The sequence below is a fragment of the Penicillium cataractarum genome (assembly GCF_028827025.1).
Source record: "Penicillium cataractarum strain IBT 29864 chromosome Unknown utg000002l, whole genome shotgun sequence".
Lineage (NCBI taxonomy): Eukaryota > Fungi > Ascomycota > Eurotiomycetes > Eurotiales > Aspergillaceae > Penicillium > Penicillium cataractarum.
This window is the reverse complement of record NW_026622738.1, coordinates 5,999,281-6,024,884: the sequence shown is the minus strand read 5'-3', so window position 1 is coordinate 6,024,884 and position 25,604 is coordinate 5,999,281. Positions and strand designations below refer to the sequence as shown.

Genomic DNA, 25,604 nt, shown 5'->3' with positions numbered 1-25,604 from the left:
TGGGAATGGCGAATGTTAGGCAGGGTGGGGGATTCATGGGGATAATGTGCATCTTGCAGAAGCTCCAGTGCCAGTCCTTCTCCGAACATTATCAACCTTACGAAGCCATGACCTACTGCTGAAAGCCTACCTAAGATTTAGTGTACCGCCAAGAGCTATAGTATTGCCAAGATTGAGAGTAAAATATATTCCGTCGGGGGACATTGTAGGAGGTGGTCGGCAATAGTGTACTCCCACCCTACCAGAATTCGGTGCATCGTCGTTACTAAAAGGAGTCATATTCTATTCAGAATCAATCATTTAAACCATCAGATCCAAGGTCATGTCAATTACTATTGCTATCACTCTAGAGGGGGTGATCAAAATTCCTTGCTGTTGCCCATTAATGTAAGCTACATAAAGGCCTAGGTCAAGAGAATGTCTTTATCCAGGCCAATTCTTTCCAAGTATATGCGGTTTGATAGAAGGAACGAAACTATAACCCAATGGTACACGTCTCAGATTATATTCATTATCGCTTTAATCTTGATTGAGATCAAGTTCATGGCCTAGCTTCGTCTCTCCGAGTCTAGTATATTGTTTGGAGTATTGTATTTGTATTACGATGTAATCGGACGGCTTCCTTCTTTCTGCCGCTAGATCCACCGAATTACTAAGGAGGACTATGTGGTGTAGGCGGTGTATAAAGCGGTAAGGGGTTATGATATTTTGATCAGTACTCAGAGGAGAGAGTAAGTGAATCAAGATAAGAGATCGTATTTAACATAATAAAGCAAGAATTATAGCAGTAATTGGAGGGAACGGCCACATTAACATTGAATTTTTCAAGTATACTACTAAACCCCGAGGCCAATGCCCGTAGATCGTTAAAGCGACAGTCACGTGAGGCCGACCCGCGCATCGACGTGCCCCCGAGAGCCACATTCCTTCAACGCTACTGGTTCCACCATCTCTCCCCCCCCCACTTATCTTAACCCCAATTTCAATCCCGACTGGTCTCCGAATCGTTTCAGGTATTACATACAGTGCTATTACTGCCAAACGGCAAGTAGTAGTTTACTCACTTCCTTCACCTTATATCATGGGTTTGAGGGCTAACCATCTCTCTGGCGGGGTAGATCAGTCCCAAAATGGAGCTCACGGTCGTGGGCGATTTCCCTCTGTCTGAGGGATCGAAGCGGTTGGCGTCTGAAACGGGTATGGTTCATCTCGTACTTTGTGATACTGATTAACCGCGCTGACCAGTCCCCGTATAGTGCCAACTGCAGATCACCCAAGCAAGAGACTACGGCAGTCATCCGAGACGCCGCAGTTGATGACTGAAGCCACTTTGAGCCAGGGTGTTGATGAAGTCGAACACCGCCAAGCAGGACCACCCGCGTGGAGCAATGTTCGTATATATCCCATCATCTTGTTCAACTCATCTTCTATATTGGGTAATTTTACTAATTCTTTACATAGAGTCGCCAACAGATCGGTGACACCATCGAGTGGTTCCACTGCATGCAAGGCGGAGCTGCTCATAATGGTCTGAAGTGCACTGGTGTCCTCCTGGATGCTGACAATGGTGAACGCTCGCTTATGAGCGACGAAGTCATCATTACTCGCACGTGAGTTGAAGATCTGTGTTATACCAGTCTTGTCTGACTTTATCCAGGGGCGGTGATTGTACAGGAGCCGGACAAACCCTTAGTCTCAAACAGAACCAGTCCCCAAAGGGCATCATCATCAGATCAATCATGGCTAGTCTTCGAGCTAAGAAGCCTGTGGGAGTTATCGTTGGTAAGTTACTCGAAACTTCTTACACGACGAGGCTTTCAAATTGACCCAATTGCATATAGGTGTGAGGAATGAACTCCTAAAGGTCAAAATCCCACACCGATACTGTGTCATGGACTGGTTTCTTATCACCAATGTATGGATGGAGAAAATGGGCAAGTATGCGGGTTTCCGATTTCGTTTGGAGAAGCTGGATCTATCCACCAAAGGATGGTGGGCAGAGCAGGGACCAAATGAAGAGCTTCCTCTCGCTCCTCGCAACTTGAACCGTCCCCCACCAACCCGGGAGTGCAGTGTGTGTGGCAAGCCAAGCATACAAGTCTACATCCGACCTGGGTGGATGTGTCTTGAGCCATCATGCCGGAAATTCTGGAAAATTGGGAATAAGGAGCCGAAGGAGTTTGAATACCACCCTGATTTCCTTAACTACCGCCACCCCAGAGGTCCCGACATCCCAAACTCTGGTCCTTTGGTCAACGTGGTAGACCGAAACCTTGAGCCACCAGAGGGAGTTGCCGATCGTGAGGAATGGAGAGGCATTGTTTGCCCAGAATGCCGAAAGTGCATCCAGCGGGTGACCTGGGATGCCTGGGACTGCACGGATGATGCCCTACGTGAGCCTGAAGAGACCTGTTGCTACAGGGTTGTGAGAAGAATCCGCGAGATTCCTCTGCAATCTATCCTCAAAGGCGTCAGGCCCTACACTCGGCGCCAGCTGCAAGCTAGCATTCAACCCGTCATCGACAAGCGCTCACTCGAGCCATACGAACTACGCACTTACGAAATCCCCAACGGTGGTTCGATCACGCACTTTGTTTCAAACCCCACCATCAACGAGCGTGCAGATGGCCCAAATCATCTGTTCAGCGAACTTCAAAGGCTCGACCTAGGCCTTAAACGCTACCCACTTGGGTCTGCTCAAGGTGAGAACGAAAAGGAGGGCGGAGGAGCCGAATCGCATCCACGCCATTTACCTGTGTCATCTAAACGCAAGTCATCTAAACGCAAATCATGTAAAAAGTCTACTTGTCGCGGTATTATTTGATTTTACCTTTCCTTCAGGCACTCCAGCCAGAATCATGCTAACAATATCTATAGTGAAAGGGACACTTACATGTCACTTTGCTGTGAACTATGTAAGCTACTAACCTCTAACGCGGAAAATCGAAATATTAACTGGTGCATAGGGTGTCCCCTACAAGTATGTTGTCTCTGTGGAATCCAGGGCTTTTAGTGATGCCCCTGTCCCAATCCTCACAGCTTTGGGTCGCCTGTCTTGGGCAACTGAAAAGGCTGTCACTGGCGCCGGGGGTCAGTATCAGGCACCCAATGAACTGCTTGCGCTTGGGTATTTCGAACAGATGAGCATCGGAGTGAGTCAAACTTCTTCCAAGGTACACTACTTTGATGTGTTCTGATTCGGTGCTTCTTAGTTTCATGACGATGGCGAGAAAGGCCTGGGCCCAACCATTGCGACACTCTCCTTGGGAACCCGGTCACGGATGCACATCCGAATGAAGGACAAATACTACTTTGGGATCAGCAAAAGTCATGTTGCTACCTCAGATGACCCTGTCCTGCCAGGTTGCATCAACGAAAAGGAGCGGCGATCTCTCAAGAAAAGTTTTGACAAGGGTCAAATCACCGCGGAGGATTTTGCAGCCCAGAGGGTAGCTATGCTACGCAGACCCGGGTCACGACACAGCCCGAAATTGCTGTCGCTCGAGTTGAAACATGGTGATCTCGTCGTGATGCATGGGGCAGCTCTGCAGAAGTACTATGAGGTTCGTCATATCCAAGCCTTATGAAGGCGGCGAGTCATTCGACTAACATGAGCAGCATGCGGTGGAACCCGACAACGGCCTACGGTTTGCGCTTACTGCACGGTACATCGAGACCAACAGCGACATGGATCGCATCAAGGGCTCATTCAAGCTTCAGGACAATCAGATTTACGACGGGCAGTGATGGCAATCGAACACGACAGCATTTTACGGAGTTTTCCGGCACTCCTTGCAGCGTTTACCTGGAGTTGAGAGCATGCTTTGCCTGTATTATAGTCCTGAGCCGGACTTTTGGATTTTGTTTGCTTTCGTTTGCAGTTTTCAGTGGACGGTGGACGGCAAAAAGGTCAACAATTCGTTGTTGACCAACTTTTGATTTTTAGTGAATAGTTCTTATGATCTTGTGAGCTCAGGCTCTTAATGAAGACATGTTTATGATTCTCTTCAAGGAAATAGAGCTCAAGCCACCATAATTAATGAGTATGAATACCGATGTCAGCTATGGACCAAAGAGGAAAGCCGAATGTACTAAGAGTTCCGGCAGTGTTCTAGTATGTTAACAAAAGTTGGGTTAATGATAAAACTATTCAACATAGATTTACTCAAGGCAAGTGATCTACAGACACTATCATTGTCATCGTGGGAAATCCTCCAGATCCAGCGCTATGATAATTGTCGGCACCGCCATACTCGAGTTCCCAAGCTTTGAACACCCTCGGCCACGGCACATCCGAGGCAAAACCGCCCGTGCTCCACTCAAGAATCATTAAAATTGGACCATATTAGCGTCATGACCCACCCTACACTGACTGCAGAGACGTCCAAGCTGTACGAGAACCACCAGCAGGATACAATCAGGCCTATCAAAGACCCGGGCTCCGCCTCACAAAGATTCCATTATCGGGTCCCTCGGCTACCCCTTTTCGGCTTTAGAGAACCAGTGAACTCCGTCCAGAACGAGAGGCGCTCAAGGTCATTTAGACATTTACCCAAGGGTCGCTGCTTTACCGACTTCCCCGCACGGAGAATTCCCCGGATTCCTTCCTCGGGCTTAATTTCTCCAACCCTCCCCCCTTCACTGGACCTTTCTCTTTCGACTCTTCATTCTGTGCATCATTCCCTCCCCGACAGATTGTCAGTGTCTGGACCAAGCGGTTTCTAATTACAGGTCGCCATTATCGTCGCAGTCGCGCATTTTCGCCCTCGAGTTATAGATCAGTCCTCAATTGAGTGACACCATCGCCGAGGTCCAAGCATAACCGAGTCACGATGGTCTTCCTGCCTGACCAGCGATTTGGTTCGCTGGGACACGTCCCAGATGACGTTCCCATCAACGAGTTCATGCTGAATGAGAAGTATGGACGAGTGCCACATGCCCAATCGAGGGACCCCTACACCTGCGGCTTGACGGGGGAGACGAGCTCGTCGCGCGAGGTCGTGGACCGAGTTGATCACATTGCGCGAGGGCTCGCGAAGGAGTTTGGATGGTCTCCCAACCAGGGAACGGAATTCGATAAGACGCTGGCTGTCTTCAGCGTGAACACGGTACGTTGGAAAGCACCGGCTTGAGTAAGGGAAGAAGTAGCTAAACTTTGGCTTTGTAGATTGACTCGTTGCCTTTCTTCTGGGGTGTACACCGACTGGGCGGTGTTATTTCGCCCGCTAATGCAGCCTACTCGGCCGCCGAGCTGAAGCACCAGATTTTAGATTCTGGCGCAAAGGCTCTTTTCACCTGTGTTCCTCTCCTGTCGGTCGCTTTGGATGGTGCGGCCCAGGCTGGGTTGCCCAAGAACAAGATCTATTTGATTGATGTGCCAGCCCCTATTCTGGGAGGTGTGAAGGCCCCGACCGAATTCAAATCCGTCTCCCAGCTGGCGGAAGCTGGCAAGTCGCTCCCTGCGCTGGAGCCGTTGAAGTGGGGACCTGGAGAGGGAGCGCGACGCACTGCATTCCTATGCTACTCCAGTGGAACTTCTGGTTTGCCGGTACGTTTGTAGGATCGGATTCGCACGAGAGCGACCGCCAGGAATCATGCTAATACTCCGTCTAGAAAGGTGTGATGATCTCCCACCGCAACGTTATCGCCAACACGCTGCAGATCCAGGCGTTCGAACGGAGCCATCGTGATGCAAAGCAACCCAAGGATGGAAAATCTGTGTACTCAGACGTCAGCCTCGGTTTGCTCCCGCAAAGTCACATTTACGCATTGGTCGTCATCTGCCATGCTGGTGCCTACCGTGGGGACCAGATCATCGTCCTGCCCAAGTTTGAGCTCAAGTCATACCTCGCATCGATTCAGAAGTTCAAGATCACTAGTCTCTTCCTGGTTTGTCTTCTCCATCTCTAGTTTTGGACGATCGCTAATTATGCCAAAGGTTCCTCCAATTATTATCAACATGCTCCGCAGCCAGGACGTTTGTTCCAAGTATGATCTGAGCACTGTGAAGACTCTTTTCACGGGAGCTGCGCCATTGGGTATGGAGACTGCGGCCGACTTTTTGAAGATCTACCCCAATGTTCTTATTCGCCAAGGATACGGTAAGACCCAATGACCACCGAAGCGAAAGTCAGCATCTCACACTTAACTGCACAGGTCTCACCGAAACGTGTACCGTTGTCAGCTCTACACACCCTGATGATATCATGCTTGGCTCCTCCGGTTGTTTGGTCCCTGGCTTCGAGGCCCGCATCGTGTCTCCCGAGGGCCAGGAGATTACCGCCTACGATACCCCCGGTGAACTGGTTGTGCGCTCCCCCAGTGTGGTGCTGGGATACTTGAACAACGACAAGGCCACCAAGGAGACATTCGAGGATGGATGGATGCGCACCGGTGACGAGGCTGTCGTTCGCAAGGGACCCAATGGGACAGAGCATGTCTTCATCGTGGACCGCATCAAGGAGTTAATCAAGGTCAAGGTTTGTAGCGCCATCCGTATACACACTTTGTTACCCCGGCTAATCCCACCCAAACAGGGTCTGCAAGTAGCGCCCGCCGAGCTCGAAGCACACCTCCTCACCCACCCCGCCGTGGCAGACTGTGCCGTCATCGCCATCCCTGACGATGCAGCCGGCGAACTCCCCAAGGCAATCGTCGTCAAGTCAGCCTCCGCCGGCTCCGATGAAGCCGCCGCCGAAGCGATCAAGAAGCATGTTCAGGATCACAAGGCTCGGCACAAGTGGTTGAAGGGCGGTGTTCGCTTTGTGGATGCTGTTCCCAAGAGTCCCAGTGGAAAGATCTTGCGCCGTCTGCTGCGTGATCAGGAGAAGGAGGCCAGGAGAAAGGCTGGTGCGAAGATCTAGAATTCCTTTTTGGTTTTTGTGGCGATGCACATATCTTGATTTGTGTCGCGGGTTTGAGCGAGAGTATATGTTGGTCATGTCTGTCGTATAGCGAATAGAAATATATACTGAACCATCTGGACCGGGCATTTTCATAAAAACATCGAGACTATATTTTAAAGACCTCGAACAACCTTAATGAGGTGACATCCCGGGCTTCATCGATGGAAGAAACCCATGGTGGTCCTGTGTATGTTGGAAGAGAGATGTTGGGAAGTAAATATACCTTATTCAGACGGGAACTTTTCCAGCTAAGCTCGGAAGTAAAATATGCAAGGATATCCTGTCAAAGACAGAGATACAACCTCCGAAATATCTTCAACGCAGTTATGCAGTACCTTGCATGCTTCTGCACTAAGCCGAGCTCGGCACGGCACAAACCCCGCTGTCCCCTCATAGCTTATGACCAGTGAACTAACTACCTGGATCCCCGCCCTTTACCGAATCGCAAGACATATTCATTAGTATCTTGGCGATACACAGTGTTCGAATTATCTGCGTGACATCCAAGCGTCAGATCGGCGCTTCTACCTACCAATCCATCGCGCAAGCCCAACACTATCAGGATGCCAATAAATCCACCAAGCGATCCCACTCTCTTCAAAGACTTCGAGGTCAATGACTTTGTCTACAAAACTGTTGGCGATCATGATATTGGATTGTCAATTCTAGTCCCGAAGAATCTGTTGTCCGAGGCGAACAGCTCGCATGGAAAGAGACCTGTCATCACTCGATTCCATGGAGGCTTCTTGGTTGGAGGCACCCGCACGTACACCGACTGGTTTCCCAAGTGGTCTGTTCAGTTCATTCATTACCGATGATCTTCTCACTTAGAGCTCTCACTGACATTGAAAACAGGCTCCTGGAATTAGCCATCTCTCGGCAAGCAATCCTAGTCACACCAGACTACCGGCTATTGCCCGAGTCTAGTGGCCTAGACATTCTCTCTGACCTAGACTCCTTTTGGTCCTGGATGCAAAATGATTTCGAACCGAGCCTTTCGAGCGCTTATCCTTCTTCCACCATAAAACCTGACCTGGGCAAGATCCTTGTAGCAGGTGAAAGTGCTGGCGGCTATCTCGCCGCACAAAGCATGCTACTTCATCCGGAGGTCAACATGGCAGCTGTCATTTTAGTCTATCCGATGGTCCATCTTCGTGATCGATTCTGGGATGAGAGCTATGAAAAGCCAATGTATGGTTCATTACACGTACGTCAGCACGCAATGTCCTACAAAAGCATAGCTAATCTTGTACCACCAGCTACCGTTCGACAAAGTCGAGCAGCATCTCCGCGAACTAACGGACGGGCCAATCGTTACTGCCGACGAAAGACTCGAGAGAGGAGCAGAGACAAACCGGAGCGATATAGCAGTCCGAATCGTCCAGAATGGGAAATTCTTGGACTTCCTTGGTAGGCAGTCAGAGGTGTTTCCCGTGGAGAATATCTCTAGAGCGACCAAGTTGCCGTCGCTTATTTGGATTTTCCATGGGAAGCAGGATACGGCAGTACCGTTCTATGGAAGCGAACGGTTTGTTGAAGAGCTTCGCACCGAGAAGCCAGGAGTGAATGTCAGATTTGAGGGGTATGATGGTGATCATGGGTTCGATGATGATGCAGTCATTTCGGAAGGATGGATGAAAGACGGAATGAGTGAGGTGGGTAAGTATTGGTAAGAACTGACGTAGATATAGATCGACTTGAGGATATCCTGTCCATGTTGTCCCTAAGATGTGATGCCATCCTGTTGATAGAATCCCCGATAAGAGATAAGATGTTTGCACTGTTTGCCGATCGCGGGGATGCGGATTTCTAAGCGGGGAGGTGGACAGAAAAAAAAAGAATCAGCTACAGCTCACTCATTCCGCCACCCATTACGATAAAATTCGAGATACCCGGCCCTTGAACCTTTCATTTCCTTTGAATAAAAAGAATCTGCCGCTTTTCGGCTTGCAGATCGACTCCATAGGTCCCTAGTCTGGACCTCCCAGATATCATCCTATCAACCACTCCGAGCATATACACAACTTCAACTCCATTCTTCAATCATGTCGTCCCAAGATCCCCGCCGCGAGGGTGAAGAGGACGCATATGTTGGCGCAGATGAGGCCGAGGAGGTTTTCAACGTTGATGAGGACCATCCTATGGACTCTGAAGGCGAAGACGAGGACCAGCCTATGACCTACGAGGAGGAGCTCACTTTCCAAAACGACTCCGCAGCACACTTCGACGCTCACAACGATTCCATCTTCTGTGTCGCGCAGCACCCAGTCCACAACAACATCGTTCTCACCGGTGCCGGTGACGATACTGCCTTCATTTTCGACTCTACGCCGCCCGAGAAGCCCGTTCTCCCCCGGAGCTACGAATCAAACCCCCAGCCGCGCGAGCGCGAGTCTCAAGTTACCCTGGCCAAATTGGATGGTCACACCGATACCGTCAACGCGGTAGCTTTCACCGAGCCTGCCGGTGAATATGCCGTGACAGCGGGTCTGGATGGCAAGCTTCGCGTGTGGCGGGATACCTCGGCCAGGAACCGTGGAGAAGCCTGGGAGTTTGTGGCTGAGGCCCAGGAGGTGGAGGAGATCAACTGGGTTGCAGTTTGCCCCTACCAGCAGGGCAACGAGGAGAAGCGCAACGTCATTGCCATTGGTGCCAACGACGGTAGCGCCTGGGTGTTCCGCATCGATGCTACGGATTCGCAGCCCATCTCCATGGTTCAGACTTTCTTCCAGCACACCGCGTCCTGCACTGCAGGTGCTTGGACGGCCGATGGTAACTTGCTTGCTACCGTGTCCGAGGATGGAAGTTTCTACGTTTACGACGTGTTCGGAGCTGCTGCCGCTGCTGGTATCTCCGGGTCCCCTGGTACCAACGTCGTTGTCGGCTTGACCGCCGAGGACCAGCGTTTCGCCGTGGAGGGAGGCCTGTACTCGATCGCCATTTCGCCTGGCGGCGGTATTGCGGCCGTTGGTGGTGCTGAGGGTCACATCAAGGTCGTTGGTCTTCCCCGACTTTCTGGTGGCCCTCAGGCTGCCAAAGGTAAGGGTGCTCAGTCGGCCACTACTTCTGCTGCCGGTACTATCCTTGCCGATCTCCAGGCTCAATCGGATGGCATTGAGACTCTTTCCTTCTCTCAACCCCCGCTTACTCTTCTCGCTGCCGGCTCTGTCGATGGCTCTATTGCGCTGTATGATGCCGCTCATCGCTTCGCTGTTCGCCGTCACATCCGGGAAGCCCACGAAGGCGCTGCCGTTGTCAAGGTCGAGTTTTTGTCGAGCCGGGCACCGACTTCGGCTCCCCGACCCGGTGCCGCCGCGTCTGCTACTGCAGCACGCTCCTATCTGCTTACCTCCGTCGGACTCGATGGTGTTGTCCGGCGGTGGGATGCCCGCGGCGGTACTACCGCTGCTGCCCAGGGTCTGTTGAAGGAGTGGAGGGGACACATGGGTGCTTCCGAGAACGAAGAGGGTGAGCAGGCCGGTGGTATCATGGGTTTTGTCCAAGGACTGGATGGCAAGCGCATTGTCACTGCTGGTGATGATGGCATTTCCTTGGTCTTTGAGGAGGAGTAGAGGAGATGTGGTTTTATAGAGGAGTTATGTTGCCCACGTATAGTTTGGGAAGTTTATGATATCATGTTACACCAGCCATAGAGGGGTCATCTGGGGTCAACATGTGGCCGCCTTTGAACCCATCTGAAATGAAAAGTCAATCATTTGATCTGTTCAAGTACAATATCAATTGTTAGTCGGGGAGAACAGGAGTGGTTGTTAGAACAAAAAAAAGGACTTGTTGTAGTAATTGAACATAGACTATTTACACTCGACAAATGCACCCATAGCGCCGTCTGCAAGCCACCTCATATAAAAGAGCTGGCAGGTTCCACCTCAGACCACGAACACTGTTCCGGGTGACGACGCCGTCACTGCCACCATGGCAATGACCTGATTTCTATGACTCTTGCTGGAATAACACGGCTCGGTCTCGTCGGTTGGGGGTATTCATTTTTCCACTCGATTTGTTTGGTCGGTCGGCGGATTTCTCATCTACTCCTCCTCAGGCAGAACCACATCTAGTGGTGGGCCTCGCCGTGGTGGTGCTCCTCCTTGAGGAACAGGTGCTCATATGCGCAGTAGGCAGTGAAAGCAACGGTCGCGATGCCCAGACCGGGGAAGAGACCCTTGAAACGGTTCCACCGGGTGAATGGGCCAGTGTAGCGCCAGGTCTCACTAAGGAAGACGTTAGAACGAGTCTCCAATTCCAGCTTAGATGACCGGGTAATCGAGAGCATACTTGCGAGCCCAGGGATCCCGCTTAGCGTAGACCGAGGACGGGGAGGCCGCAGCCTTGAATTGGGCAATGTCGAAGCCGGTGGGGTTTCGGGCGGGCATGATTGCGAATGTGAGAAGGAATCGAGAAGAGAAAGAGAGACGAGGGAGGGGAGCGCAGGCAATCTCGAGGTGAAGCCACAGAAGAAGGACGTGAAGCCCGGAGCGGTGCGCTTGGCAGAATGCAGGCACGCTATACCCGATACGGAGGGGGGATAGCTCTCCCGCCTTTCGAGGGACGAAACTGACCCTCACATCCATGCGCACTCTTCAGCTCACACCACAATGCCCCCTCCTCCAGGCAGATTCGGGCCCCAGGCCTTAGGCGCTCCTTATACGCTTCAACAAGCTCATCTTCAGTCCCAACATCCTGCCCACGCCCAGTCCGCCAACACCGCTCTACCTCCCCCTTCGCTCGGTGGCCATCCTGGTTTCGCCGGAAATCCGAATACCAATATGAACCCCTTCACCTTGTCCAGTGCCGGCGTGGCGAATGGCATGTCAGTCGCTGGGTTTGGAGGCGCCGGTGCTGATGGTGGTGGCACCGGACTTGCCAGCCATGCGGCTCAGATGGGGTTCGCGCGTGGAGCACAGATGCAACAACAGCAACTAAGTCAAGGTCATGATGGGCGATTATCACTCGATGCAAAGGCTGGCGCTGTCAAGACTCGGATTCGCGATGTATGGAAACACAATTTGGCCCATGAAATGGCCGTTTTGAGACAGCTAGTGGACAAATACCCATATATCAGCATGGTAAGGCGCCAAACACCGATTCCTCGAGGGTTCTACGGGGTAGAGGATCTCTTGTGGGGATGAGATGGATACCTCTCTCCTTTTTCTCTATAAACGCCTGGACTGATCGAATTATTTATCAATTAAGGATACCGAGTTCCCAGGAATTGTTGCGCGCCCGATTGGATCGTTCACGAACAAAGCCGACTACCATTACCAAACCCTCCGATGCAATGTCGATTTGTTGAAGATGATCCAGCTTGGGATCACTTTGTTCAATGAAGATGGGGAGGTTCCTCCAGCTACAGCCACGGATGCGAATGGTCAACCATACGGCAATGCGATGATGCCCGCACCATGCACATGGCAGTTCAACTTCCGATTCTCATTGGAGGGTGACATGTATGCACAGGAGTCAACGCAGATGCTGGCCAAGTCCGGAATTGATTTCAGCCTGCATGAGAAAAACGGCATTGATCCCTTTGAATTTGGTTCATTGTTGATCAGCTCCGGGCTTGTGCTGCTTGACGATGTGCACTGGGTCTCTTTCCACTCTGGTTACGACTTTGGTTACCTGATGAAGATCATGCTTTGCTCTGCCTTGCCCGAAAACGAAGAGGAGTTCCATAAGCTTCTCACCATTTTCTTCCCATCTCTCTACGACATCAAATACCTCATGAAGCACGCCGGTCGCAACCAAGCAGTGAATGACTCCCCTCTCACACAAGCTGCCGCCCAGATCCTTACCAACCTCGGCCAAAAATCGGGTCTCCAAGACATTGCGGATGAGCTGGGTGTCAAGCGTATCGGTATTGCCCACCAGGCCGGATCCGATTCCCTGGTCACCGGCGAGATCTATTGGAAGATGCGCCAGTTGGTCTTCAATGGCAAGATTGACGAGAGCAAGTATTCAGGACAGATCTGGGGTTTGAATGGACAAATGCCCGCAATGAACTACCACATGGCCCAGCAGACACCGAATCTCAATGGAGCCACCATCTATTCCGCCGCCGGAACGCCCAGCACTCCCAATAACTCCCACACACCTCAGCATCACTCTGGCTACCCAACGCCCGGCCGATAGAATATGCGATACGAACAACGTGGAAGGAATTGGGAGGACTGATTTCATACGATTTGATGCATGTACATAAGCACAAGGACCCTGTGCTGGTTTTCTTTCAATCTCTTCGGCATCGTCTTCTCTCGCCTGTCGCTTTTGCATAGGTCCCATCATTCTTTTTAGTAGGGATCTTTCTGTGCGTCTGGGGGAGGTGTTCTTTTCGGGGGTATCGGGAGGGTGTACGGTGTTTTTCTTTTTCTTTCCTTTTCTGCCATACATTTTTATTATTCATCCACCGTTGTTACCTCTTCTTTCTCTGCTTGGTGAATCTGGCTGGTACCTGAATCCATGTGCGAGGCGTTTGGGTCTTTCCGGCCTTCTTTTGCCTGTTTGCTATGGTGTCAATTGCTTTCTATTCTTATAGGTAGAGTGGACTGGGGACTCTCTCATGTACAGCGGGAACTTGAAATGCTTCTTCAATGCCAAATTGGCGTCAAATATTCTCCTCGAATACTCCGTAAGAGTTGGAAGGTTCGGTTTCCGAGAGCTGTTACTAATATCCCTTAGTACTAGAATTATATCGCTAAGAATACCGTTTCCGCATTGAGGGACAGGATGCGATCTTGCGAGCCCCGCGTTACAAATAGCATGAGTAACGTTCGCGAGCCAGCGGAGTCTTATCTGCTCGCAAGCATCGGGTTGCCTCTTTGGAGTGCTCGATGCATAGACTATATACGCTAAACTAAATCAGGCAAAGGGATCCGGCCTCCGCAAATGGCGGTTTCTTATCTAATCGATACAGCTGGGGAGCTTGACGGATGTTGGGGGGGTTTGATACATTTATAACCATGTGCTATCCCATGGAGAATACTTGAATCAAGTTCATTCCAAGGATACCGTGGTCATTGCCTATCGACACATTGGTGGCATTTCTCCCACCCGAGCTCCCTCCCTATCCTATCCGCTATATACTTCCTTACCGATCTACATCCGACCTTTAGCTCGACACACATCACTCGCACAACAATATGGTTCTTGATCGACTCCAGCAGTTGACCCATCAGGTCACTGCGACAGCTGCACCCCCTCATCCTCTTGATCCTCTCTCTTCAGCAGAGATTGATGCTGTGGTCGCCATTATCCGAAAGGAATATGGCTCGCTCAACTTCAACGCGGTCACTCTTTATGAGCCCCGAAAGGCCGAGATGATGGCCTGGGTGGCAAACCCAGAGACTGCCCCTCGCCCAGTACGAAAGGCCGATATAGTTGCCATTGCGCCTGGCGGCAAGGTTTACGATGGTGTGGTTGATCTCGAGAACAACAAGATCGAGGAGTGGAAGCATACTCCTGATGTGCAGCCTTTGATTACTATGGAGGACCTGCAGGAGGTGGAGCATGTTGTGCGCAAGGACCCCAAGGTTATTGAACAGTGTGGCATCATTGGTATCCCCCCAGAGGATATGCACAAAGTGTACTGCGATCGTGAGTATAATCCATAGGTTTATTTGACAGCAGAGTGGTATTCAGCTAATCATTTGTTTAGCATGGACGATTGGCTACGATGAGCGCTTTGGCAGTGGTGTCCGTCTGCAGCAGGCCCTCATGTACTACCGACCCCACCCCGATGACTCGCAATATACCTATCCTCTCGACTTCTGCCCTATTTACAACGCGGAGACCAAGGAGATTATTCACATTGATGTGCCTCCCGTGCGCCGACCCATCAACAAGGCGCCCCCGAACAACTACCACCCAGCCTCCATCGAGCAGGAGGGCGGCTTCCGGAAAGATATCAAGCCTATTCACATCACTCAGCCCGAGGGTGTGTCATTCGAGGTCAAGGGACGGACTATCGAATGGCAGAATTGGAACATCCACGTCGGCTTCAACTACCGTGAAGGTATTGTCCTGAACAACATTACATTCAACGACAAGGGCAATGTTCGACCTGTTTTCTGGCGTCTCTCGTTGGCAGAGATGGTTGTTCCTTACGGAAACCCCGAGCACCCTCACCAGCGGAAGCATGCCTTTGATCTTGGTGAATACGGCGGTGGTTACATGACCAACAGTCTGGCTCTTGGCTGCGATTGCAAGGGTGCTATTCATTACATGGATGCCTCGTTCGTCAACCGAGCCGGTGCTTCCACCGTCATCAAGAACGCCATCTGCATTCACGAGGAGGATGCCGGTATCCTCTTCAAGCACACTGATTTCCGTGACGAGTCCATCGTGGTGACTCGCGGTCGCAAGCTGATCATCTCGCACATCTTCACTGCTGCCAACTACGAATACTGCGTGTACTGGATCTTCCACCAGGATGGCACCGTCCAGTTAGAGATCAAGCTGACTGGTATCCTCAACACCTACGCCATGAACCCTGGTGAGGACACCAAGGGTTGGGGCACTGAGGTTTACCCTGGTGTCAACGCACACAACCACCAGCATCTCTTCTGCCTGCGCGTGGATCCTAACATCGACGGTCCCAACAACACAGCCTTCCAGGTAGACGCTGTCCGTGGTCCGGGTGAAGTTGGCAGTGCCGAGAACAAGTACGGCAACGCCTTCTACGCAAAGAAGACCAAATTCAGCACCCCTCGCGAAGCCATGTCCGACTACGACGGTTCCACCAGCCGTACCTGGGATATGGCGAACACCAACAAGCTCAACCCATACAGCAAAAAGCCCGTCTCCTACAAGCTTGTTAGCCGAGACGTGCCTCCCCTCCTCCCCAAGGAAGGCGGCCTCGTCTGGAAGCGCGCCGGCTTCGCGCGTCACGCGGTCCACGTCACTAGATGTATGCATTTTTCCCAAACCCCCCCTTGCTCCACGTTTGACAAAATTGATCTAACCACATTCCAGACTCCGACGACGAAATTCACCCCGCGGGCCGCCACGTTCCACAAACTTCCGGCGAACCTTCGCAGGGTCTGCCCGCGTGGATTGAGTCTGCAGGCTCCGACTGCTCAATTGACAACACGGATATTGTCCTCTGGCATACATTCGGTCTTACTCACTTCCCCTCGCCTGAGGACTATCCCATCATGCCGGCTGAGCCTATGACATTGCTCCTCCGTCCTCGCAACTTCTTCGACCGTAACCCTGTCCTTGATGTCCCTCCTAGCTATTCGCGGACACCGACACAGATCGCCTCTGGTGCGGGTGCTTGTGGGTGCAAGAAGAGCGATGGGTCTAGTGTTTTGGTTTAAGGTTATGGGGAACATGTTGATAATTAGTTGTATGTGTATATGATTATTGATTGAGCGGATATTCCAATTTCATCTTATTTTATTCATTGTTTCCAAATTCTGTCCCGGAATCTTTTAAGTAGTGTCGTCAAAACCCACACGACACCCGTCTCCCAAAGCAGATTAAAATGTATAACAGAATAGATAAAAATCCAGAAGAAAAGAATTTTGCCCGATATCACCCACCCCTATTGGTACCAAGTCATAGCTCTAAGACAGCCTTATCAATCGTCCCCTGAAACGCGCGAGTCTGGTAGAAAATTAGCATTTTCCCGATCTTCCGATGATAATGAGCTCGACAAAAGTACCTCCGTATAAAAGGAATCGATCATATTCAGCAATATGCAAGCAACAGAAGCAATTTTTGGGACAGTCTTCTGCTGGAAGGCAATTGCAACCAAATTCCGTTGTAGTGTTATAAGAATCGGAAGAATTTGGGGTCGACGACAGGTGCGTGATATCCACCGCAAGTGCATGAGCGAAGGGGAAAAGAGCAAGGAGAACGAAAACTAAATGCATGGTGGCTCGTGTTTAGGTCGTGCTTCGGAGCTTTTGACAAGCAACAGCCTCTTATAACCCTTGAAAGACTCAATGAGTATTGTTCATTGACACTGCTAGCAACGTCATGCATTTTCAGATCGTTGGTTATCTCGAAGCATATTGCATTCTGCGCTCGTTTTGTCTCGACTATTTGATCATCCCGGGATAGTAAAGGCTTGCATTCTTCTTTCGAGCTTGGAAGGCTCCACTTCCCGCTATCAATGTCAAATAAACATGTGCAAGCTGGATGCCTTAAATTCCTGTGAGCCTTAGAAGGGAAACGGGTCTGCTTGGCCAAACACGAGGTATGCCGAGAGAAGAAACCCGACATTCCTTCCGTGTCTTGTCTTAACTAAGTGGAAAGAACCCCTCAACTCCTCTGTCTCCTTACTGGCACTGCCACTATCCATAGTATAAGACTGTCATGTCTTCTACGACGGTGGATAAGCGTGAGAACACGGCTGGGATTCCGACTGCTATATGTGTAGTCTCTGAGAATCCTGCAAGACCATACCTAAAAGCACCCTGAGTGAGTTATCACAAAGCACGTACAAAATTATGACATAGCATGCTTATAGGTGCCTCAAGCTTGAAGTGGATCCATTCCGAGTCCTGTCCACGGTGACACCTCGAACTCGATTCAATGCCATCCAGCATGACCAAAGATAACGTTGAAACTCACGCAGTTTGCAAGTCACATCATGTCAAAGTGGACCCTGACTTAGGGACCCGTAACTTTTGCATAGCCGGGCTGGCATTTGGTTGGATCTTTGCTTCCCTGTTTCTCATTGCAGGAGCGATCATGCTGAGCTCCGACCATTTCACCGTCCCGTCATACTTGAGATTAAAAGTGATCATGGTCAATTTCTTCTTACATACTATGAGGCCCGGTAAAACCTATCCTCACAGCCATCGCATACAACAACTTCATCAGGGATCGTCGGTGTTTGTACAGCTACTCTTGAACTTCCTCGTGACAATTATCCTTGACACCACAAATTACATCCACGCGACCACCCTCAAGTGGGCTTTATTCAAAGAAGGCCGGCTGAAGTTCAACTCAAATGTGCGACTATTCACCAGCGCCCGTGCACATGGGCCCAATAGCTGGTACATGAACTCAATTTCTCTTCTTGGCTTGGCTATCTCATATGGGGCTATCTCGGCTGCCATCACAGATGTAGTTATTGTTGGACAGTGGAACGAAGACACGCACGAAGTAGAGTACGGACCGTCTGAGACATCAGATATCATTGATATCAACGGCTTGGCAATATTTGCTCTTGGCATTGGGGTTTTCTTACAGGTTGGTGTGTCAACCTACAGCTTATTATGCAGTAATGAAGTGAAGACCTGGAACAACAATCTTCTTTCCAATGCGAGGGCATGGCTTGATGGCAATGATGCGACCAATGACTTGTCCGAGGATACAGATCCGGAGTTCACCTTCTCATCCCGAGGTGTACAAGACTCAATGCTCAGTATAGCGCCACATGTTCAAATTGTTCGACGCCTAATCTGGGGATTCTGTGCCCTTTTTACCGTCTGGTCCATGTCACAAGGGATAGTTACTGCAACCACCGGCTATATGGCCGAGAACTTCGGCGATTTCTCCAGCGGCCTAGAGGGATACTGGAGGTTCTACGGAGCCATGTACTGGGACTATAAGAAGATCACCAAATCACCCCCTTATTGGCTTGGATTAATAATCCAAATCATAGCCCAGTCTTTTCTGACATTTGCATTGCATTGCGTGGAGCTACTGTTCAACCTCTCGCGTGACGAAGCAGCATGGCGTGAATTGGAAACCGTTGGCGTCGATGCCGACCCCTCGATGAGGTCGAATTTCAGCCGGCAGACGCTGATCATGTTGGTGATGAAGGCTATCATACAGTGGGTCTTTGGGTATGCGCTCACTGCGGATGTTTCGGTTAATATTGCGCTTTTGCCGATAATTGCTCTCATGGTTCTGTTCATTGTCTTGGCAATTGGTTCGGAGTACATGTTGAAGAAACGGCCCAGGGGCAGCCTTCCAGCGTCGTATGGCTATTTTGAACGAGTAGCGCGGCTTGTGGATGATTGGGATCATGCTCGCCTTTTCTGGGGTGACAAAGGGTGTTTCAAGGATAGGGTATGCCGTGCGGGCACAGCTGGACGACGTTTGCCGGACTTGAAGCCGGATACTCTTTATTGCTGCCATCAGAAGGAGGATTAATTTGTACTATAGGGGATTACCTGATTATGCGTTTGCCTTTGTTATTATTTTCCGTGTTCTAAAAGGCCTCACTTTCAATATCAAGGGGCTACACCATACCAAGAAGTGTGGCCGTAAGCAAAAAACGTTTATTGATGGACAAAAGTGTTTTTCTGTCTCATTGCCAATAAATGATCCTTTGAAAGCGTTGTTTACAAAAGGACCTTGATGCCTTCGGTATACTCGATTTGATAGAATGATGGATCAATTAGATGGGCCCCGATCGCGCTACCGATCGCCACTCTCTTGCAGATCAATTCTGAAAGTGATAATACATGGGCTCGTCCACGAGATAAGATGGCGATCGGCATCGTGCTTGAGGGATATGGTGATCCCACCATACAGAGTTGTAAGACACCAATTCCTCAATTTTTGGTGGGATGCCTCTTAAGCTCATGATGTCAAAATTCTGCAATCGATGGGAGAGCACGAGGTATATCCCTGATCACGACTGCTCGTGCCCTGAGTATCCCTTGGTCCCCGATCTAATACAAGGAAAAGACTGATATGAACTGGGCTTTTTGAAAGGAAACGAGATTTTGTGACATGCCTTACCAAATTCACTGCAGGGTTGCCTTTCTCTGCATAAAATGATGGTATCTCATCTCTTGGGAGTCTTTGTTTTTCTGACTGATTTATACCTCCTACCCCCTGGATACATGACCAAGTCCTGAAACCGTTAACAATTCACCTACTAGGCTTATCTTAGCCCTATATGCCGTTGTTCACTATACTTCCTTTAAAGCACAAGCGATTTTTGTTAGCAAGTAACACAATGTTTAATCTCACTAAACTAAGGAAAATATGTGTGCTCTGTGCTCTGGTCTCGGCGAGTGGGGGCCGAAGCGCATCCGCATAAGGGTTATTTGAGTTAGTATTTAAGAAGAGAAATGATCTGCCTGCCCAGCCCACCAGCTGGCCCGTTCCTGATTAACTCCTCGGGGTTCGTCGGCAGCTAAGTCCCTCAAGGTCCACAGTATCTTAAATTTAGGCCTACACGCCGGTCAATAGTCATAGCCCGACATCAAGATCCCCGTGCAAATTTTCAATTCTCCACCTAAATCTTCGTAGATCATAGTTCCACTGATGAGAAAGGCCTTGGCTCCACGAGAAAAACAATACCAAATCCCCTCGTTCGCAGGTCACTAGTTTGTTGAAACGTGCAGTAGTGTATCGCAACTTGAAGCCCGACCACTATCAAATTAGAAAACCCCTGAGTCCTTGCTATGCATTCAGATTTTAAACAGTACTTTTGGCATCAGACCGATCATGCAGTCAATATGAGATAATTTGTCATGATGAATTGGTCAAGATATAAGGACTTCAAATCCGATGATTCTTGCACGAGCTGTCAACCCTCGTTGCCATCATCTCTAGACTAGGTCTACGAAGTACATTCATTACAGCACCTTGTACAGTCTTTACCTCCGACAACATGCAGTTCAAGAATATCATCATGGCTGCGGCCCTGACCCTGGCTACTTCAGTCTTTGCCGCTACGAGTCCCTCTGACCTCGCGATTGGCTTGCAAAACAACATTGCCGGACTTGATATCGGTCAGAAGCAAACCACTCTGCTCTTGAACCACCTCAGCCACCATACCGGCGATGTCACTCCCGATGTAGGTGACGGCCCGGCCCGAAGCTTTGACAAGCTTTGGCACTTTTTCAAATCTCCATAGCAAGGAGCTAACCCTAATTAACGCAGGCTATCGTGTCCTCCTACAACGCCACTGCCACAACCGAGGCTGAGGATCTGGAAATGATGAACATGATGGAAATTGACGAGGCGCCTATTGAGAGCGTTCAGTTGGTTATTTGCCAGGCATTCCACGGGGTGAGACGAACAGCTTTTATTTCTGGGCACCTAGGGTACCTACCTTTATCTGCCGAACTTGAGATACTAATGACTTCTTTCCGAAAATATAGTTTGCTCTGAGCAGCATCGAGGCAAACAACGCATTCGTCGACTACGCCATGTCCTTCAACAAGGCCCAGCGCAAGACACTGCGCGAAGCCATCGCTAAGAACAAGGAAAACGTTTCTGTAAGTTAACTTTCTGTCCCACCTGCCCCATGATGTAACCTGACACTCGACTTCCATAAAGGGTTTCCTCGACCGTGTTGCGAGCAAAGCGCTGCCCTACTGCCTCTCCACCATCAAGATTGACAACGCTGCCATCTACGACTCCCTCGACAAGGCTTCCAAGGCCCTTGATCCTAAGGATTCTCTCCTGTAGAGCTTGATAATATCAAGCGTCTCAGGAGTCATTGTCCGACTACGATCGTCGCATATTTGGTGTGAGATGAAGTAATTTTCATCAAAGTTTCCATTGTCAAGAGCCCCATTCAATCGAGATGCGATCAGAGCTCGGCCAAAAGTTGATAGACTTGGTACCCCCTTCTCTCTGCTATGATATTTCTTTTCAACCGATGATATCATACTGTGGATAGAACTTTTTGACTAGCTACTATAATTGCCTAATACATACTATGCATGGCAGAGAAGCGAAACCCTGTAGGAAAAAGTATGTCATTCAATAGATAACACCCAAAGTTAGTGCCACGCGCGCAGAGATAAAGCAATCAAAAAAATATCACATTCCTGGTTTTGAGCATTCGATTAATATTTGTAACCAAGAATACAGATTAATTCGAGCAAAAAGAGCAACATTTCAGATTCTAGTGACTGTCAGTCAATCATAATGTCAAAATTCAAGCCTGAACAAATTTCAGAACATCTTCTAGCAACCGTTCGGCATGTGTGACATTCAGGGCTAAATTCAGGGTTAGCATTTTGCATGTTCGACAAGTCATCGAAGAACGGATAACAGAGAGATATTCTTACCATGAGCCGCCTGTTCATAGAGTTCCACCTGAACTCGCGGGATAATCTCCTTGACCAACTTCGTGCTCTTCTCATACGGCGCACCCTGATCAGAGTCGCCATGAACACAAAGAATCGGCACACTAGAATCTTCCTTGAGACGCACGAGCTTCTCATTGAAATCGGCTTCACGAACAATATGGGCGCAGCGCTGAATAGCCAGCCCATCGGCATCCTCAACAATCTGTTCATGTTGCCTTAATACCTCCGGAGATACAGTGAGCCCCGAAGTGCCCACTATGACTCCAGGGAGGGCAGCATGAACAAATTCGGCTCGGGCCTTCTGGAAACCAGCACAGATGCCATCCCAGACTGCTTTCGGTCCTGTTGTACGGTTGTCTTCTCCTGGCAATTTTCCTGGCAGTGCTGGGGCAACCCATATAATTCCCTGCGATTGGTTAGCAATGTTCTCAAATATATGATTAGACGGGGACAAGGTGATATAGTGTACATACCTTGCAATTCTTCCTGAGATATTCACTCGCTTCAAGCGCAAGGATACTCTCGCCAGCGCCCATACTAGAGGTGATAAACACAAAGGGCCCAACGTCAAGGAATTTCTCCAGCAAGTGCACAGTATCGTGGGCAAAGGTCTCGTATGTGATCTGGTTATCACTCTGCGGACCATCCCAGTCACTCTTCCCGAATCCGCGGCGATCGGGGGCGATGCATCGGAAGCCATGGTTCTCGCATAACTGCACCGTAAGAGTCTCCCATGCTAGTGAAGAATATGGCCATCCATGAAGAAAGACGAGGGCGGGTTTTGTGCCTGTGTTTGCTTGTCCGCCGGATATAGGTTTGTAGTCGCGATAGTACAGTTGTGCACCATCCACGGGCGAAGTGTAGCGAGGCATTGAGTTGAATTTGACGACGCAAGCACAATACGATTTAGATATAGCTTCAAAAGGACTACTCTCTGTTGATGATTCAAAGTGATGAGTTTCCAACCTGGTAGTGAGATGTGTAAGGGTGTAGAATGGTCACGATATATATATACACGTTTGACCCTTGGCAAATCCAGGTTGAAGGCACAAATGCGTTAAGCAGCCTAGAAATTTCATCAAGTCCATGGGAACTATTCAAGGTTCTTCGTCATCCATTGCTTCGTATTCACCAACTAGTGAGTGTTATGTTTACTAAATTATTGTGGCTGCGACCATAACGTTATGCTCGTGCGCAGAAGAAAGCTGGCGGTGGCCGTAACTCCCCCAACCCACCAATCCGAGGCCTCGCATAACGCGAGAACGCCTAAGCGACAGTAACTAAAGAGTTGCCATGTCGGATTATCCCGCTTAACGAGAGACGTTCTAAAAGCTGACCGGAAATTGTTCCCTCGGTAAAGCCACTATCTGTGTTTAGATCGAGATGAGTGCAAGTTGTGTAAATACGCAAAATGTTAACGTTATGCCCGTCAATTATAAATGAGCGAAGAAGTAACTATTCTATGAAACTCTCCCATCATACTTACCAAATATCCATTTCGGCATCTATTGAACCTTCAACTATCGCCTCTATTCAATTGATCTGTAGTATCTTCACTCAGCACCATGTCTAGCAACAACTATTCCATTCATTCCATCATCGCGGCGTACGGCCTCGGTATCGCCCCGCACGGATACTACATCGTAAAGATGATGGCCAACGCCAAAGGGCAGTCGAGCAATATTCTGTATGTCGCTCACATACCACTCGAATAATTCATTATGCTAATACATGTTTAGGCCTCGCGAAAATTTGACCAATCTGAAGGGTCGCATTCCCGGTCAAGTCTGGGACAGACTTGCTCGCGCTCGTGGCGCCCACCTCAATGCCATGGAGGGAATTCCCATGTTCGCTGCTGCGATGGTAGGTTGTTTGCTTTAAACTATGCCACAACCTGTGATACTAATGAATTTCCTATGATATAGCTGGCCGGCAATCTGGCAAAGCTTCCGGCGAAAGACTTGAATTGGTTGGCTTTTGACTATCTGAGCGCTCGCGTGCTATACACCATGGCCTATATGGGCGTCAAGTCAGAAGCTTCAAGCTACCTACGGACTGGTCTTTGGGCATGGAGCATCTCAGTTCCTATTTGGGTACTTCTCAAGTCTGCGAGCGCTATTCAGGGACAGGAGTAAATGTCTCATAGAAGTTGATCGATTTTGCGCGGTAATGTAAGATTGCGAGTATTGCTTTCAGATTATCAACATTAATAAATACCTTCTTTCTTCATGAGTCCTGGCCTTCCAATGATAATATCCTCTCTCCTCTACTCCCCCTCGCTCGATTACTTCTTTCCACTACACTTATCTCAAATGCCCACCACCATCTCTCGAATACAACTTGTCCTATCTCCCAGACAGATGGCTCGAAGGGGTCATCACCGCTGATTCTCACCCCTTCACCACCCCCATCTTCCATGTCATATACCAATCTAAGAAGACCCATCGGATCTTGAGCGGTCGGTGGCCGCAGATTGGCGGGGAGATGGAAGACTTGAATGAGTTTGTCTCGAGTACTTGGCCAAGGGAGAAGGTCAATAATTGGATGGTGAGGAATCAAACGCTGAGTACGTGTGGGAAGGAGATGCGATGGGAGCTCTGTCAGATCAACTGAGCTTGTTGGTGATGCCGCCGAGGTTGATAGACCTGATTGCAGCGAGGGAGGCGAAGAGATGGAGTTACTCGAGCTGGCAGGGCTATAGAATGGACTAACGGCGGTGAAGTCCCAAATCAAACCGTTCATATTCAATCGCTGTGCCACTTTCATAGCAGCGTTTAGCAACGTCAGGGAAGGAACTTCGAGTATTCGGTCATCGGGGAATGTGAAGAAAGAAGTATCATCAGCCTGCAACTCGGCGGATAAATCGTATGTACCGTCCATATTGAGTGGCAATGACTCTGCAAGGTGATTCTCGATATTAACAAGATCGTGGGACTCCAAGTTCCAATCTGAGCTTCCTGCCAGTTGACCCCAGAAAGTATCCCCGACATTTGCAGCGGGAAGCATAAACGATGTGTCTGATTGGAAGATCTCTGACGCTGGCAAACTCAGCGAAGTTAAGCCTCGGGATTTGGGCCATAGTGTAGTATCGAGAACGTCACTTGTTTCGTCGTTATTTAAGCCAAGGTTCATTGATGCATCCATATAGTTGAAGTCGAGGCCGGTCACATCGCCAAGATGGGTTTCATTAGAGGCAATGAGGGTGCTTTCTTCAGCCATAGGCCGGGACATCTCATGCATAACATTTCCGGCCTCTGAAGGGGTCCCACTAGATTGGCTTTCCTGCTGGTTAGACACGACGGCATCCCCAGGAAGTCCTGAGCTTTTAGCACGAGACTCTAGCGCCTGGAGCCTCTCCTTCTTTCTCTTCCCTAAAACTGGTTACTAAGAGCATTCCATGTGACAGTGGAATCAACCTACGATATCTTCTCTGCGCTAGGATATTCAAGACTCGCTTGCGCTCCGCCGCATCTTCTCCCAGCGTAGGAGGAACGGGCACCTTTGTCGCCGGCTTCCGGGCCATTTGGATGGCTTCCCCTGAGCTAGCACTGATAGAGAGCTGAGGGTACTTAGAAAACAAAGTAATCTTGTGAGACAGATGGATAGACAAGGAAAGTGGAAGAGAGGCTGGTTGGCGCTCTCGGCGCTCGTATTCGTGGTGACGCTG

The 25,604-nt window shown here is 49.7% G+C and overlaps 12 protein-coding genes across 12 annotated transcripts; 9 read left to right on the top strand and 3 right to left on the bottom strand.

Annotated features, from left to right (window-relative positions):
* Nucleotides 1-1,130: 1,130 nt before the first annotated feature.
* Nucleotides 1,131-3,747, top strand: N7496_004208 (uncharacterized protein; the record flags this gene model as incomplete). Its single annotated transcript, XM_056697139.1, has 9 exons — nt 1,131-1,197; nt 1,257-1,390; nt 1,462-1,610; nt 1,658-1,782; nt 1,842-2,813; nt 2,878-2,915; nt 2,967-3,152; nt 3,213-3,563; nt 3,619-3,747. The coding sequence occupies 9 exons, from the start codon at nt 1,131-1,133 to the stop codon at nt 3,745-3,747; spliced, it is 2,151 nt and encodes a 716-aa protein (XP_056559351.1).
* A 1,085-nt stretch (nt 3,748-4,832) lies between these two features.
* Nucleotides 4,833-6,863, top strand: N7496_004207 (acyl--CoA ligase; the record flags this gene model as incomplete). The annotated part of the gene is made up of 6 exons (XM_056697138.1): nt 4,833-5,108; nt 5,168-5,548; nt 5,614-5,889; nt 5,939-6,101; nt 6,157-6,479; nt 6,537-6,863. The coding sequence occupies 6 exons, from the start codon at nt 4,833-4,835 to the stop codon at nt 6,861-6,863; spliced, it is 1,746 nt and encodes a 581-aa protein (XP_056559350.1).
* Nucleotides 6,864-7,468: 605 nt separating this feature from the next.
* Nucleotides 7,469-8,578, top strand: N7496_004206 (uncharacterized protein; the record flags this gene model as incomplete). Its single annotated transcript, XM_056697137.1, has 3 exons — nt 7,469-7,695; nt 7,761-8,112; nt 8,165-8,578. The coding sequence occupies 3 exons, from the start codon at nt 7,469-7,471 to the stop codon at nt 8,576-8,578; spliced, it is 993 nt and encodes a 330-aa protein (XP_056559349.1).
* Nucleotides 8,579-8,950: 372 nt separating this feature from the next.
* N7496_004205 (WD40 repeat domain-containing protein) lies at nt 8,951-10,477 on the top strand (the record flags this gene model as incomplete). The annotated part of the gene is made up of 1 exon (XM_056697136.1): nt 8,951-10,477. One exon carries the CDS (start codon nt 8,951-8,953, stop codon nt 10,475-10,477), a length of 1,527 nt encoding a protein of 508 aa, XP_056559348.1.
* Nucleotides 10,478-10,977: 500 nt separating this feature from the next.
* On the bottom strand, nt 10,978-11,296 carry N7496_004204 (NADH dehydrogenase [ubiquinone] 1 beta subcomplex subunit 3; the record flags this gene model as incomplete). The annotated part of the gene is made up of 2 exons (XM_056697135.1): nt 10,978-11,134; nt 11,199-11,296. 2 exons carry the CDS (start codon nt 11,294-11,296, stop codon nt 10,978-10,980), a joined length of 255 nt encoding a protein of 84 aa, XP_056559347.1.
* A 222-nt stretch (nt 11,297-11,518) lies between these two features.
* Nucleotides 11,519-13,052, top strand: N7496_004203 (CCR4-NOT core DEDD family RNase subunit POP2; the record flags this gene model as incomplete). The annotated part of the gene is made up of 2 exons (XM_056697134.1): nt 11,519-11,989; nt 12,117-13,052. 2 exons carry the CDS (start codon nt 11,519-11,521, stop codon nt 13,050-13,052), a joined length of 1,407 nt encoding a protein of 468 aa, XP_056559346.1.
* Nucleotides 13,053-14,059: 1,007 nt separating this feature from the next.
* N7496_004202 (peroxisomal copper amine oxidase) lies at nt 14,060-16,237 on the top strand (the record flags this gene model as incomplete). The annotated part of the gene is made up of 3 exons (XM_056697133.1): nt 14,060-14,513; nt 14,575-15,825; nt 15,891-16,237. The coding sequence occupies 3 exons, from the start codon at nt 14,060-14,062 to the stop codon at nt 16,235-16,237; spliced, it is 2,052 nt and encodes a 683-aa protein (XP_056559345.1).
* A 1,222-nt stretch (nt 16,238-17,459) lies between these two features.
* On the top strand, nt 17,460-19,031 carry N7496_004201 (uncharacterized protein; the record flags this gene model as incomplete). The annotated part of the gene is made up of 1 exon (XM_056697132.1): nt 17,460-19,031. One exon carries the CDS (start codon nt 17,460-17,462, stop codon nt 19,029-19,031), a length of 1,572 nt encoding a protein of 523 aa, XP_056559344.1.
* A 1,474-nt stretch (nt 19,032-20,505) lies between these two features.
* N7496_004200 (uncharacterized protein) lies at nt 20,506-21,308 on the top strand (the record flags this gene model as incomplete). Its single annotated transcript, XM_056697131.1, has 4 exons — nt 20,506-20,691; nt 20,778-20,906; nt 20,999-21,115; nt 21,177-21,308. The coding sequence occupies 4 exons, from the start codon at nt 20,506-20,508 to the stop codon at nt 21,306-21,308; spliced, it is 564 nt and encodes a 187-aa protein (XP_056559343.1).
* A 475-nt stretch (nt 21,309-21,783) lies between these two features.
* N7496_004199 (alpha/beta fold hydrolase) lies at nt 21,784-22,809 on the bottom strand (the record flags this gene model as incomplete). Its single annotated transcript, XM_056697130.1, has 3 exons — nt 21,784-21,845; nt 21,917-22,343; nt 22,411-22,809. The coding sequence occupies 3 exons, from the start codon at nt 22,807-22,809 to the stop codon at nt 21,784-21,786; spliced, it is 888 nt and encodes a 295-aa protein (XP_056559342.1).
* A 693-nt stretch (nt 22,810-23,502) lies between these two features.
* N7496_004198 (MAPEG family protein) lies at nt 23,503-24,072 on the top strand (the record flags this gene model as incomplete). Its single annotated transcript, XM_056697129.1, has 3 exons — nt 23,503-23,624; nt 23,677-23,800; nt 23,863-24,072. 3 exons carry the CDS (start codon nt 23,503-23,505, stop codon nt 24,070-24,072), a joined length of 456 nt encoding a protein of 151 aa, XP_056559341.1.
* A 91-nt stretch (nt 24,073-24,163) lies between these two features.
* N7496_004197 (uncharacterized protein) lies at nt 24,164-25,168 on the bottom strand (the record flags this gene model as incomplete). Its single annotated transcript, XM_056697128.1, has 1 exon — nt 24,164-25,168. The coding sequence occupies one exon, from the start codon at nt 25,166-25,168 to the stop codon at nt 24,164-24,166; it is 1,005 nt and encodes a 334-aa protein (XP_056559340.1).
* Nucleotides 25,169-25,604: the final 436 nt, after the last annotated feature.